The sequence below is a fragment of the Protopterus annectens genome, chromosome 2.part1 (assembly GCF_019279795.1).
Source record: "Protopterus annectens isolate FY-2018-M chromosome 2.part1, PAN1.0, whole genome shotgun sequence".
Lineage (NCBI taxonomy): Eukaryota > Metazoa > Chordata > Ceratodontiformes > Protopteridae > Protopterus > Protopterus annectens.
This window is the reverse complement of record NC_056729.1, coordinates 821,258,797-821,274,811: the sequence shown is the minus strand read 5'-3', so window position 1 is coordinate 821,274,811 and position 16,015 is coordinate 821,258,797. Positions and strand designations below refer to the sequence as shown.

The 16,015-nt window shown below is 38.6% G+C and overlaps 1 protein-coding gene across 1 annotated transcript in view; it reads right to left on the bottom strand.

Annotated features, from left to right (window-relative positions):
* The window catches only part of ZDHHC2 (zinc finger DHHC-type palmitoyltransferase 2), a 1,463,314-nt gene that overhangs the window by 686,347 nt on the left and 760,952 nt on the right, over window positions 1–16,015 (bottom strand). The window contains 1 exon segment of the mRNA XM_044062506.1: window positions 13,652–13,665. Coding sequence (XP_043918441.1) covers window positions 13,652–13,665 — 14 coding nt within the window.

Here is a 16,015-nt window from a genome sequence, read left to right as displayed (position 1 = left end):
TGCCTTCAACTATAGAAGTCTTTGTAAAAGCTGTAGAGAATGATTTATATGATGGTTATAATAACTTTAATATGTGTTTGCAAGATAATTTAAATGCAGATGAAAAAATAGCCTTATCCAATTTGAAGAAAAATGGTGATATTATTGTTCGCCCTGCAGATAATGGGGGTCCAGTAGTAGTCATGGACAGGCAATACTATATAGAATCATTACAACACATGTTAAATTCAAACAGTTATGAATCAATTTGTCAGCAGGACATCTCTACATTGATACAGCGAGTGTATTCCATGCTACAAGACTGTCTTATGTCGGGGCTTTTTAGCTCAGACATGTATAAATTCTTTTTGGTAGAGTTATACCTAGCTTTAATGGACTTCCTAAGGTCCATAAAGACATGTTCCATCCCAAATTCAGACCCATAGTGGCAGGATCAGGATGGCTTACTGAGCCCATTTCAGTGTTTTTGGATGCAGAATTAAAACAAGTATTACAACATTATAAGTATGTACTTAAAGATACTGCTCAGTTTCTGCAGGACACTTATGAATTTGTTGAGACTTGCACCAATAAACAAGGCATTATTTTAGCAACCATGGACGTAGTATCCCTTTTCACTTGCATCCCTAATGACAAGGGTCTTGAAATGGTTAAAAAGGTACTGATGGACTTCTTGCCTCTGACTAAAGTAGATTTAATAATTTTGTTGTTAGAAACAGTACTAGAAAACAATGTTTTTCTGTTTATGGATAAATACTATAGGCAAACATGTGGTGTGGCAATGGGCACTAGCTGCGCCAATTCGTATGCAAACTTGGTGATGGTGGCATGGGAGACAGAAGTGATTTTATCTAATCCACAAGTCGTCTTTTTTAGACGTTTTGTGGATGACCTATTCCTTTTTTGGGAAGGGTCTAGCTCTAGTTTGGAATCCTTTGTCCAATATGTCAATGAATTGGATGGGTTTTTAAAATTTACCATGGAGTATTCACTGACTAGTGTAAATTTTTGGATGTTAATATTTTTAAAACTAAAGATGGTTTTCTACTCGAATCTATCGTAAACCCTGTTATAGACCTTCATACCTCCATAGAGAGAGTATGCATGCACCGTTTGTATTCGACAACATAATAAAAGGACAAGCATTAAGAACTTCAAGATTATGTTGTGATGAAAACAGGTTGGCAACTGAGTTGACGTTCCTTAAACAAGGCTTAGGAAGGAGGGGCTATAGAACAAATGAGATAAATAGTGTAGATTCTATAGTGCGTACCTTTAGAAGTACGAAAGGTAAGCCTTATTTTTCTAAAAGTGAAACCAGAGATGAGAATAGACCCATAGTGGACCGTAAACTTCCTATAATACTGCCGTACAGTAAGAATACTCCCATAATACAAAAAATAATACAGGACAATTGGAATATACTGCTAATAGATGACAAAATAAAAACTTTAATAGGTAATTGTCCTGTGTATTCTTTTAGTAATAAAAGGACCTTAAAACAACAACTTTGTTTCCCTAAACTTATAGGTAAAGCCTCCCAAGAAGTTATGAATTATGGCACAACTAAATGTAATTAATGTGCCCAATGTGGCTTCATTGATGAATCCAGGTTTTTCAGGCATCCTGATACAGGAAGACTCTGGGAAGTTCTTTGCAAATCAACATGCATGACCAAAAATGTGGTCTATGTTGCGTACTGTAAATTTTGTTTTCATTTTTATGTTGGAAAGACAAACAGGACTTTAAGGGAACACATCAGGGATCAGATGTATTGTTATTCAAGGGGCGATGGCAGCAGTGCCATAGCTAGGCATATAATACACTATGGTTCTGAACACACTTTCTTGTTTCAAGTTTTGCATGTTCAAGAAGAAAGTATGAGGGGAGGAGACAAGGTAAACCTTACTGAAGTAGCTGAGATGAAGTGGATTCTGCGCTTGGCAGCACATAGAGGTAGAGGGCTGAATGACACAGTCCCTCTAAAACCTGCACTTAAAGCGAGATCCATTAGATAATTATTTTTACATAAGTGTTAGAGTGTTTTTTACTTGCTGCCTTTACTAGTTTTAGGCATTGCAGCATTAGAATTTTTTTGTTATTTTTGAAATTTAAGATTGTAATAACATTTGTGTGTATTTTTACTTTTTATGAAACAGTGTTATGCAGTAATTACATAGTATTTGTTTTTCATATGCTTATATATTTAATATAGAGCTTGACTCAATGTGTTAATATGTCTTTAAATTTTAAATTTGGTATAAAAGGTTAGTTTACCCAAGATGCAGTACGTCTGAAGAAGCAGAATTTGTAATCTGTGAAAGCACTTACGTTTCTTGATTAAATGCTTGTGGTTTTATCAGCAGAAGTGCCTTATTCTTTGGAGAATCTTGAAGTGCTTTATTTTTGGTGAATCTTGAAGAGAACATAAAAGACTTAAACATACTTTGAGCTGTTTCTGTTTTGCTGGGATTACTTGTTTCTCTATTTTTACATCGGCCTTGGGTTTGTTTGTTCACTTATATATATATATATATATATATATATATATATATATATATATATATATAAATATATACTAGTACTTCCGCGGTGATGCAGCAGTAGCATTGTTGCCTCACAGCAAGAGGTTCTCCCGTTCGATTCTCGGCTTGGGAGTGCCTTCTGAGTGGAGTCTGCATGTCCTCCCCGCAGTCGAGTTGGTGTTCAAAAGACATGCTTGGAATGGGCGTGCCTTTGTTGAAGGTTGGACGTCGGGCTGGCAACTCGACACCATAAAAAACAACTGCCATTCATTAGCGGACCAGAGTTTCGCTGTGGCGACCCCTAACCGGGAAAAGCCAAAAGACAAACAACATATATATATATATATATATATATATATATATATATATATATATATATGTGTGTGTGTGTGTGTGTGTGTGTGTGTAAAGCAATGCATACCCTGTGCAAACGCACTTACACATGCTTACTGGTGTTTATATATATTAAACCTGCTTACTAGTGCATTATTCATTATGACACTGACACTTTGCTTCAGTTAACTTTAAATTGTTATTTTGCAGGTTAGACAGCGGACAGATGTCGCAATATTTTCATGTACAGATTACCGATGGTAAATGGTATGTGATGCAGTGGGATTCAGTATGGGAATGTCTGCTCGTTAGGCAGCTGCTCTAACAAGACACTATTGCTGTGCTGCTTCATTTGCATATATACCCATATACCCATGGCTCCTGGTTCCCCAAACATACACCCCAAAGCCTCCCTAACACTGCAGTCATCCATTCTTCAGTTGGATTCATGGTGTATCCACACCACTACACATTGGCCACTCCCTACTCCTATACACCCATCCCATCGGTTGACTCATTCCACGTATCCTCAGAACTCTCAAACCTTTAGTCCACAAACATTGGTGACATGAGCGACCAAAAGAATACTATTCGCAATGTTTGGGTTGTCCCACATGGGACACGCATGTGTTTATGTCAAGATTAGACTCTATACTTCATTAAATCCTTAGGGTTACCACCTGTCCCACTTTGCGAGGGACAGTCCCTCTTTGGGCAGTTTTGTCCTGCAAATAAATTGTAAAATGGCAAATGTTCTGAGATTTTAGGACAAAAGTATTTCCTATATTTTATGTGATAGTTGCATAAAACAGTTATTCTGTATCTGAAACAGCTAAATGTTATAAGAAACAGAATAAGCAACTAAAATGCTACAAGAATAGGCTTTTATTTAGGCAAAAAAGTGAAGTTCTGTCCTTTGTGATGGCCATGAGTATGTTTTGGCCTGCAAAATCTGATGTTTGTACAAAAGATGTCCCACTTTGGGCATTCGAAAAGGTGGCAACCCTATACATCCTTACTCCCGTTAACATGACACTACAATAAATTAATAAGTATGACTATGTGATAATGCACACGTTACACATGAGAGCCTAATTATGTACGTGTTCGGCATATTTCTTTTACAAATAGACCGGTTTAGTAATTGGCATTGCCGTAGCAGGCAGATCACAGGAATGATTCCATGTGTGGGAAAGTCCTCACATTTGATTTTTTTCAGCACAGCACTGACTTCGAACATTGTACACACTTCTGCGTTTTAGCAGTTTTGTCCCTTCCCTCTTATGCACAACCTATTATTCTATCTACTGTCGAGGTTTGTAAGGCCATATTCATGTTTTTTTTGTCTGCAAATGGAATGAATGTGTTACAGAGAATGTACTGCTACATATTGATGTCTGCATGTTGTTGTTGTTGTTTGTCTTTCGGCTTTTCCCAGTAAGGGGTCGCCACAGCAGAACTACGGTCCGCTAATGATTGGCAGTAGATTTTTACGAAATGCCAAGTTGCCAGCTCGACGCCCAACCTTCAACGAAGGTACACCCATTTACGCACGCATGTCTTTTGAACGCTACCCAACCGCGGGGAGGACATGCCGACTCCACACAGAAGGCACTCCCAAGCCCAGCCGAGAATCGAATGGGAGAACCTCTTGCTGTGAGGTAACAACAGATGTCTGCATGTGTGTATGCCTATATACTTATAACAAACTCACTGACCTCCATGGGGCGGTTTAATTAGAACCAGCCCATCCAACCCTGGCATGCCTGGCTCCATAATTTCATACCCATAGTTCCTCCACCCCACCCATGTTCAACATACATGCATACCATCCATTGTCCACTTGTTATCGCAGCCATGACACACCTCCACACATTGCCCTCACCCAAGCGTTAGGGTCCCTACAAGTATGTTGTCCCAACCCATGTATTCTCAGGGTCTCCCACCATTTAGTCCTTGAACAAACCTGCCCTTGCTTGTGTAATGGTCAGATGGCCAAATAGTCTATCAATTTTTGGGTAGTCCCACCAGGGACTACCCTCTGTGTGTAAAGTAGACTTAGCAGATCAACAATGTTACTCCCACTGGTAATATCCTGCCTGTGGTGTGAGTAGCAGTGCTTTGCTCACTCCTGCCCAGCTTGATATGACATATGCTGACAGCGCTATATAATACTGGGGTTGCTGTTGATTCCCTTCTCATTCCTTTTGTATGCTTTATTGTTACGTCATTCTTTCTTCATAGATATATATATATATATATATATATATATATATATATATATATATATATATATATATATATATATGTATATATATTATATATCTGTACATACTTATATACATTTCCTATGCTGGGCACTGCTTAGACCCGCGCAAGCGCACTCGGACTTGCTTACTGGTACTTATATGTGATTACTGCTGCTTATTTGTGCTTACACCTGCTTACTAGTGCCTTATTCATTATGACAGTGCCACTTTACTTGAATGATATTTAAATTAAATATCTCATGTGATACTCTTATGTCGGTTGTACAGCAAAACGACATTCATTCCACATGGAAAATTATATGTTCTATTGTTGGGCTTGAACCTTGAATGCCTGTTCATTAGGCGGAGGCTCTATACACTACACTATTGACATTTACGTTGATTCTGCATGTTTTTCTCTATTTGAATGAATTTGATGTGTAAGCTATGCTTGGCGGAGTGCAGCAACGTGCAAACATGCTGCACTTTGCTTACACCTTTGATTTTGCAGCAATTCAAATGTATAATAGGGACACGGGGAATCTAATTGTGAAAGTTCTAGGGACAGGGCTTGACATTCCACTATGTGCTTGTGTGTTTACTACTTTGATTTTATTTCACTGTTCGTGGATACTCTTGTATGCTTAGCATACATTTTGGTATCCACGGACACTGAATTACTGACTTACTATTAGGGCGGGCTCTACTAGTCGGCATAATAGGTTTTGCAACTGTCGAGGCATGTTTACGCCTCCGTAGAGCACTTGTACATGCCCCCTGCACTTGCACATGTTTCCTGTGCACGTCGAGGGTGTGGCGGTGCACCCTCATACATACATGTGGTGCTGCTGCGCCATCTATAGTGAGGGCGCTCGGCGCAAGGCTAAAACCGTCCTTGCGCCGAGCTTCTTGAATCCTGGGGAATATCTCACTTCTGCAATGCTAGTGAACTATAGATAGCTAATTTTGAATGTCTCTGCTTGTAAGAAATCTGCTGTCTTTTCATTCTGTGTATTTCTCATTGCCTTAACTACTTACTATATGTTAATTGTGGAGCTTTTCTCCCTAGGCATCCACTAAAAATGGATCTGGTCCAGCTGGATTTTCCCAGTTAACAAATGTAAAATAGAAAAATAAAAATAATAAATAAAATTGTGCTTTGAATCCAGTATACCATTTCAATCTATTGTCTGCTCTTTTTCCACCTGAGGTTTTGGTTTAAATAAAACTTTTGCTGCACCTTACTTGATGGTTGAGTTTTTGGACTGCAGCAGTGCTGAGTTGTTATGTAGATCTACTGTGGTTACTGCTGGCTATTCCGTGCATGTTGTAGGTTTCCTAAATCATGCGGTGGTTGCTGTCTTTAAAGTTATTATGGCCCATGGACTGGGTCTATGAATCTGCATATTTTTTTATCAATTTGAGTCTAAGCAACTCCAAACTGCTACCTTTGAGACGTGTGGAGCTCAGCCTATGGAATATACACAGACATAACCATAATTTCTCCCCCCATGGGTAATCCAGAGAATGTGATGTCAGTATGCTTTAGTATCCACCTTGGGGTAAAATAATTCAGATTAAGATCTATCTCAGTTCTGTGTGAAGTACCTGTGGTTCCCTGTGTATACCTGGGACAGTTCGGTGAAACCTCCACTCTTGCAGCCTAGGTTAGTGTCCTGTACTCTAATGTCAAGTCTGTGTACAATAAACTGGATATCTTACCAGACTTACTGCAATAAACTGACCTGGCACTTATAGTAGAAACCTGGTTAGATGATCTATGTGCTCCAATCAGAGCATCAGTAATAACTCCACCATAGGACTTTCCATTCTACAGAACCATAGCCATAGAGCAAGGCAGGGTGGGGATGAGATAAAGACATTTCACTGTACAAGCTTTGAGCCAAAAAAAAAAAAAAAGAGCTGCAGTTGCCATCTCCTTTGACTTCATTCCGGATAAATGAGCAAATTGTGAATACCCTATGATCTGCCATACACCCAATAGTATAAGGATGCTCATTCAGGAATTTATTGATTTCCTTGTATCCATTGAGATGACACTGATGGATGGTTGTTTCTGAGTGACTTCAAAATTACAGTCAATATGTAGTCAGTGGCTTTTGTAGACAGGAAGGTAATGTTAGGGTAATGCAGAAGCTGGTTGAAGCTTACAACAGGGTTCTTTGGGTCACCATGGAGTTCATGTCCCCAGGCTGTGCATGCCTGGTCTAATCCAAGCTGAGGGAATCCTGAATCAATCTTGAGCTTTGTGAATTGCATTACTCACACTGAATAGAGGACAAGCTGGCCCAGGCAAAAGATCTCATGAAAGAAGTCAACATACTTGTCTCAAGAGGTCATTGAAGTAAGAAATCAACCAGCCATTCTTCTCAGGATGATTGGCAGGTTGTGCAGTCCATACTGCTTAGCTACTTGGAGTTCCCTTACTGTTGAAGAATATGATCTGGCCATGTTTTTCTTTTCCTTCTGCCAAAGTCCAACACAATTTTCTTTTAATTTTGCAATTAGAAGAATACCTACATAGTGCATTATATCTATGTTTTTTTAACAATTTACTGACTTGTCACTTGTAACACAACAAACTTACATTTATATAAAGTAATCAAATCATATTAACTGTTTCACATTTACAACCATTATACAGCACATATATTGTTATATACCATATAATCAAGGCAATATTACAGAAATTGTTCAATTACTTAAACCTCATTCCTTCTTCAAAACATTTTTCAGCATGTATTGTCTTTCTGGATCTCATCAGTTTTTGATAAAGTGGACCAGGGCATACTTTTGGTCCACATACATACTTATTGTGGCATCTCAGGCATTGTCTCCTACAATTCCAGGTAGTGTATGAGAATAATTCCTCTAATTTCTACTCTCTTATATGTCATTTTTCACAAGGGCCCATTACTATTCCTTGTTTCAAAGACCAAATTACCACCATAACAGCTACAAACAAATGCAATCTGAGGGCCATGCTGCTCAACGCTAGAAGTCTAAATCTCAAAATGCACTCGCTCAAAGCACTCCTTAAAATGGAGAACATCGACATTTGTGGTGTAACCTAGACCTGGTTCAAGGCAGCAGAAAGCGCCCCTGCACTACCAAGGTATAACGCATTCCATACCTTTCTATCCCAGAACTTGGACCTAAGCTCCAAAGGCAGTGGTGTTTCCATATTCATAAAGGATGCACACACTTCCAGACTGGTAGCACAACATAACACATCAGAGATAGTTCATGTGCAGCTAACATTGGGTAAGACAGCAATTCAGGTCGTAGCCTGCTACAGGTCCCCAACCATGTCCTAAGACTCGCACTCCACATTCCTAAGCACCATGCAGAATATTAGGGTCCAGCCTAACACTCTCTTATTAGGCGACTTCAACTGCCCCTCCATTAACTGGGTAAACTACTCATGTGCCAGTACACTTTCCCAACATTTCCTGGAGTTCATTAATTCCAGTGCCCTGGACCAGCTCGTTCTTACCCTCACTAGAGGTAGCAACATCTGACCTGGTCATTGCTAACATGGGTGACCATTGCTCTTTCACAATAGTCAGTTCCTCCCTGGTTAGATCTGACCACAAACTAATCACCTTGGAAATCCAACCCCCCCCCCCCACAAAGGTAACCACCATGAAAAACTTCTCCAAAGCTAAATTTGGGCTCCTAAAAATAGAGCTGGCTAACTTCACGGCACCTTTGCAAATGGAGAATAGTTGCACGACTGCAGAATCATACACCAATGCACTGTACGAACAAGTACACAAATGCATGGATCTCGCCATGCCCAGTAGAACCAAGATGCTCTCCTCCAAAAAAAGGAAGCCAATCTGGTGGTCCCCTGCCATAAACAAAACTCTACAACAGAAGGAGGAAACTGATGTGGAATAAGGTGAAGTCCCAAGATGGGAAAAACTCCCTTATCAGCCTCAACAAAAAGTTGAGATCCCTCATCAAATCCTCTAAAGCTAGCTATGAAAATAGAATTGCAGCAGATAGTAAAGACAACCACAAGGCCTTCTATAGTTATGTAAAGAATCTCCACCGCAATACCCAGATTTGCTCTGAGCTACTGCACAATGGTACTTCCTATACCAGCCAACAGATATTGCCAGTATACTGAACAACAGATTCAGTGCCAACTTTACCCCTCCCCTCCAAAGGACCAATCACAATACCAGTAGATTGCCAGGCACCCAGTATTACTGCCGCACAGGTTAAAACAGCACTGTCCAAGGCCAAGAATACAGCTTCTTTGGGACCTGACAATATCCCTGGTTGTGTTCTACATGAACTACAGTGAACTGGCACCTCACCTGTGTGCCCTGTTCAATCACAGCCTCACCTCAGGCTTTGTCCATTTCAATTGGTGCATTGTTACAGTCATCACTCTCCACAAAGGAGGAGTGACTATAGACCCTGGGAACTATCACCCCATTAGCCTGAAGAGTCTGATATGCAAAGCTATGGAACATATCATCATGGACCTAATAAACAAGGATAGAGGGAATCTCCAAACTCTGGATCCCACACAGTTTGGTTATATGAAGGGTAGATCATGCCTGCTCAACTTGGTTGACTTCTCTGAGTCAGTCATCAGAGCTGTGGATGAAGGCAAGGTGGTTCATACAGCCTACCTTGATCTGGCCAAGGCTTTTGATACCATTCCCCACTCAGGAATCATAGAAAAGCTCACTAAGCTTGGCATCAACCCCTATATCACTAGGTGGGTTGCAAACTGGCACACAGATAGAACCCACCATGTGAAAGTAGCTGACTCCAAGTCAGACTGCCAACTAGTTATGAGTGGACTCCCACAGGGTTCGGTTCTGGATCCTCTCCTGCTTGGTATCTACTTCTCTGAAGTCCAGGCCAACATGAAGGGACTCTGGCTGACAAAGTTTACAGACGATTGCAAGTTAGGAGCTATTATTAACTCCACAAGTGATGTTGACATCCTACAGATTGGCCTCACTGAGACCAGTGACTGTCAGAACCATGGCCTTAAGCTCAATGTCAAAAAATGTGCCATCGTCCCCTTTGGGAAAAACCCATTTCCCATGAATTTCCACATTGATGGTAGTCCACTGAACACAGAAAGGTGTTATAAGAGATCTGGGAACACAGGTTGACAGCAACCGCTCTTTTGATCACCATGTTGCCATTATGGTCAGAAAGTCCTTCTATGTGGCACATCTCATTACTAAGGGTTTTGCATCCAGGAAGAAAGAGGTTATTGTCTCCCTCTACTCTTCCCTCATTAGGCCAGTCATCAAGTACAGTGCCCCATTTGGCATGTGCCTCACTAGACACCTGCAACAACTAGAGAGGCCACAAAAGTACCTTTCAAAGAGGATCCTAGGCCTTAAATACTTGTCCTATATGGACACACTCAAAATACTCCGTCTATTCTCTGTCTCATATCGCCTACTTAGAGGCGATCTCTGCTTGTCTTACAAAGCCATGTCTGACCCAGCTCTGTTAGAATGCTACATCTAAAGAAAACCCAATCCCTCCGCACCACATGCTCCAGAGACCTCAGCCTCATTACCACAAACAACAGAACATGCTGGAGGAACAGGTTCATAACCCAGAGACTGCTCATGCTATGGAACAGACTTCCCATACATGTCAAGCAGAGCACCCCGCTGACCCTCTTCAAGATAAATCTTAATGAGTGGATGGGAAACAGAAAATTCACCCCGGGGATAACTCCAGTGGCTCTACTCGACAGAGGCACTAGGAACTAAGGTCGGGTGGCACTATGCTAGGGTAATCCTATGGCTAGGCTTGTAAAGGCCCCAGGGACATTTGCCTAGTACACACCTATGAACCTATGAACCTTGTATATATGCTTCCCTCTGGAGATTTTATTAGAAGGAGGGGCTTATCATGATCATTCCTATACTAAAGGCATGTAGCTCTACCTTTCCTTCCCTCACGAGTCTATATCTGACACTAACAATGTTACTCATGATTTAAAATGTGAGATGCACTCAAGGCTGGATGGTTATCGACAGTCTGAGGCTTGGTGCCTTGAAAATGACCACCATGACTATATATGTCACATATTCTGGGGACAATCTGTTATTTGTGTCAATGGCATGAAATTTTGGTGTTGACCTTGATAGCAGACTGACTTTCCTATATCTAAGATACTCCAATATGCTATACACTATTTATCCTTTCAAATGCTGTTCATGGTGTATATATATATATATATATATATATATATATATATATATATATATATATATATATAAGCTGGTGATATTTAAATTATTTTACTTGATTTTACTTTACTTTACCTTTATGTATTTATTGTTGTTTATGTTTCCATGTTTTTCTTTGCTATTGTTCCTTTGTGGGTAGCCATTATCAGTCCTCTGGTCCAGATAGGCTACTCCAGCCAAATATTCCCACTGGTGAATGTGCAACCAGTGCTGATTTCCTATTGTTTTTTTTTTCAGTTTTTTGCTTTTTGTTTCTTGTGTTTTTTTTTTCATTTCTTTTCATATCTTTTTGTGAACTGCTGGCGTCTTTTGTAGTGATAATGATACACTAGTACAAGACTGTGTTGGTTCAGGCAGGCTGTAAATAGGTCTGATGAAGAGTGTAGAATGAACAAAAGCACTTACCACCTTTTAAGGGAAGTAAGACATCAGTGTATTCTTATGCCAATTTTATTCATGTTTTGATCATTCTGCTAACCCTGATACTACCCTAAGTATTTGGCATTTGTTTAAAACCTTCTTTGCATGTGTGATTCTCATTAACTCGCTTTCTTACTGGTTGAATGTGACTCCTATACTGACCCCATAGAAAGCCACCTCTATTCTACCATATTCATTTCCCAGTTTATTTGCCTTACACATACAGGCTGACAATTCATCTTGTCAAAAGCAGAGAATTAATGATTTTACTTTGTCACATAGTGACTGTAATAAAACTAGTGAGGAGGTACACAAGAATAAATCTGGTAATGAGGCATACAAACAATAAACTAACAATAATAAAAATATTTTATTGGGTTCAAAAAGCAGAACAAAATGAAAATGAACAGCTTATTATTTAACAGTCAGAAGTGCAGATTTTCTTGACGATAGAACACTGAATGTAAACAAGCAGAAATAGTTAAGCAATTTTTCTGTTTGCTTTAATGAAAACAGACAAAGAGAACAGGAGAGGAGAAGAGTAGACAGCATATATTTTGTAAACAAGGGAACTTTACTGAATACAAATTTCAGTCATCAGAAAAAGTACCCTCATACATGAAGCACAGTAAATACGTACATAGACATCACACATCTGTGGCACACAAACGTAAAGGTATATTTTAAACTCAGAAATTAAGCAGTAATCACATACAATAATGATAAGGAGAAAAAATGAAAACCAAACAGGTGTCTCATAGTATTATGTAAGCAATTTTATAGTAATTTATTCATCCTAACTTTACATGTTCCCAGTTTTAATGAATACTGTTCTTTAATTTTTATCTTTTCTCTCCTCATTAACGTTTCCCTTTTCCATAGTGATACCCCAGAAATTCATCCTTTCTCTATCACATGACTCCAAAGTGTACATTTGACCCTGAAAAGACTATCAAATTTATTTCCCATTTCTTCTGAATTTCTTAATTGGGTTACTCTTTCTTTTGTCAGGTTGTGCTACTGATTTAATTTTATCAGTAGCTAAAGAAGTGATCACTAGGGTTTGGAACAGCAGGCAGTATAGCTGAGAACATACTGAATACTAAAAAGGAAGCCAATCAGTAAAAGAGAAAATTGCATGCAAACGTCACTGGATATATCTTGCCTACAAATATATGATGATGACTGAGATATGCACAATATAAGGCCACTGTGGAAGACATGGGTAGCAAGGCTTGACAATTATGCTGATACTCCCAGCAAACCATATTTGACAGCACAGAGGATTATATTTATGACCTGTTAATGAGCTGCTTCCTGTGGTCAAGGGTTTCCTTCATTTGCCTATTGTTTGTCTCTGTGACAAAGTTCCTTAAACAGATAATGCTCATGAGGTCACCCCTGAAAAGTGTCAGTTGTGTCCAGTGGGCTTACCATTAACATGACACAAAATAAACATTACCACATATATGAGATGTTGGTAGATCCAGATAAATTTAAAAATGTTAAGGAAATGTTAAAAAAATCTTCAGCCAACAAAAAAAAAAACTGAAATTTGAAATATATAAATTCAGAAGTATTGTGCAGGAAAAGAATGAAACCACATACACATATTACAGAAGCAGTCTAGACAGCCCCCATCTCTTCTGTAGCAGCAATTAGCATATGTGTGTTAACCTCATGCAGGGTCTTTCAGTACAGCCCCAAGTGATGAATTCATTAGGCATACACAAAGTACTGCTGGGTATTGTCTGTACACAACACATATCAAAGTGAACAGGACCTCCTACAGTGATGTTAATAATTAGTCAGGCTGAATACTGAGTTTAAAACAAAAGTTTCATCTTTCACCCAAAACAATATTTCTGATGACTTTGTAGTAAAAAAATGATGACACTAGGAAAAAATGACAGAATATATAGATATGATTCAACTGTGCACTTGGCATAATTTTAAAAAGTAGATAATGTACTGGTTCACATGGTTCCTGGTTAAACATGTAATATATAACAAACATACATTCCAACTATATTCTGTATAATGATAACAAGGGTCACAATTAGTCTTATACAAAAAATACATCTGTCCAAGGAACAATGAAACCAAATAAATAAGAAATGGACAAAATGTATCATAGCTGTTGGTTGTTGTTGTTTGTCTTTCGGCTTTTCCCGGTAAGGGGTCGCCACAGCAGAACTCCCGTCTGCTAATGATTGGCAGTAGATTTTTTTACGAAACGCCGAGGTGCCAGCTTGACACCCAACCTTCAATGAAGGCACGCCCATTTATGCACGCATGTCTTTTGAACACTACCCAACCGCGGGGAGGACATGCAGACTCCACAGAGAAGGCACTCCCAAGCCCAGCCGAGAATCGAACGGAAGAACCTCTTGCTGTGAGGTAACGCTACCGCCATACCACTGTGGCATCAGCTGTTGGTGACAACACAAAAAGTAAAGGGTAACCTTGTTAATTAAAAACTTCATTTTGACACGGTATCCTCGACAGTTATTATGAACTCGAGCATAGATGGTGCTGCTTTACATGTAAAAACCCTAACTTTACAAATCCGATATTATTATTCAACATTTACTCCCACTGCAATACTCAACATGAATTCATAATGGAAATAAATTACCTATTAAAAAATTCATAAAACATCTGTATATTATTGGTGGTGACTGGAATTCTGTTGTCAACCCTAGCAACGATAGAACTTAAAACTCAAAATCTAATAATTTAAATGCCTCCCTAGCTATTTTAGACTTAATTTATGACTTTGACCTATTTGAGATCTATTTGAGCCTTACACACTTTGTAAAATAGCATCTCCTAAATCCAAATAAATATATTATTCAGCATGCCATAAAACTCACACCACAAGTGATTTTATTTAGTGTTAAGAAATATCCTTTAATACTGAACCCAGATATTTCGCAAACCATTCTAAACTAATTCTACATATTAACACCTCCCTTGTAATGATCAATAAACTAAACACCCAAAACTGGACCCTTAACCCTACCCTGCTTCAAAAACAGTATGTTAAAGATGAAATAACCTTCCTACTAAAATATTTTAACAACTCAAGTGTAAATTCAGATATTCTTATTAATGTACAATGGGCAGCACTAAAGGCTTATTTAAGAGGAATTCTATTAAGGAAGGTATCCTTCTATAACTAATCATACAAAGAAAGAGAAACTATTCTACTTAATGAACATACTGAATTAAGAACAAGACAGTCAATTCAAGCAAAAGTTTCATTAGCTAGGGATATTTCCCAAACAAGAAAAGAACTTAACCTTCTTTATACTACCAGAATCTCATGGTATGAGACAAGATGTCTTCATAAATATTCTGAATGGTCTCAATCCCCATCCAAGATCCTTGCAAGACTAATTAGAATCAATAACTCTCCCCCACATATTACAACAGTCAGAATTAAAGATCAAACAATAATCAACACCATGGATATAATCCAAGTTTTTTTCAGACATTTATTCACAGCAATATGGGCAGCACAATGTTAATAGTATTGAGGAAGAACTGCATTCCTGTCTAAACACATTTTATTTCCATACATTTAGCACCACACAGATCAATTTCTTAGAAGTCACTTTAGCCTTCAAGAAATTCAAACTACAATTAAAAACTTTTTACAAGACGAATCTCCTGGCCCAGACAGGTTCATTGTTGGGTTCTATGAATGATTTTCACTCCAAATCTCAACAATTTTATTAAAACTATTTGATACCATTAAAACACTAGGAATATCTGATTTTTGCTTAAGTGTCTCTAAAACCATTGTCATACTTAAATCTAATCATGAAACTACCGATGCAGAAAACTACAGACCAATTTCACTTAGCAATATTGACTTAAAAATATATGCCACTGTCTTTGAAAGTAGATTAAAATCTGTACTTCCTTCAGTCTTAGCCCCCTACAAATCAGTTTTTCGGAAATCTAGACAAACCTTTGACCATACTCTTACATTCAAAATCACGCAATTCTTCGCCAACATGCTTAACTTTGATACCTTCACTATAGCAATAGATACAGCTAAAGCCTTTCAGCCTATCAATTTAAATTTGAAACTTGGCTCTAGATGATTGTCACTGTTGAACTGACACCTCAACCGCATGTGCAAAAATGGGAAAAGTGGTTATGGATGGATGGATTTACAGTTATGAAATAATTTGAACTTCCCACTTCCTTT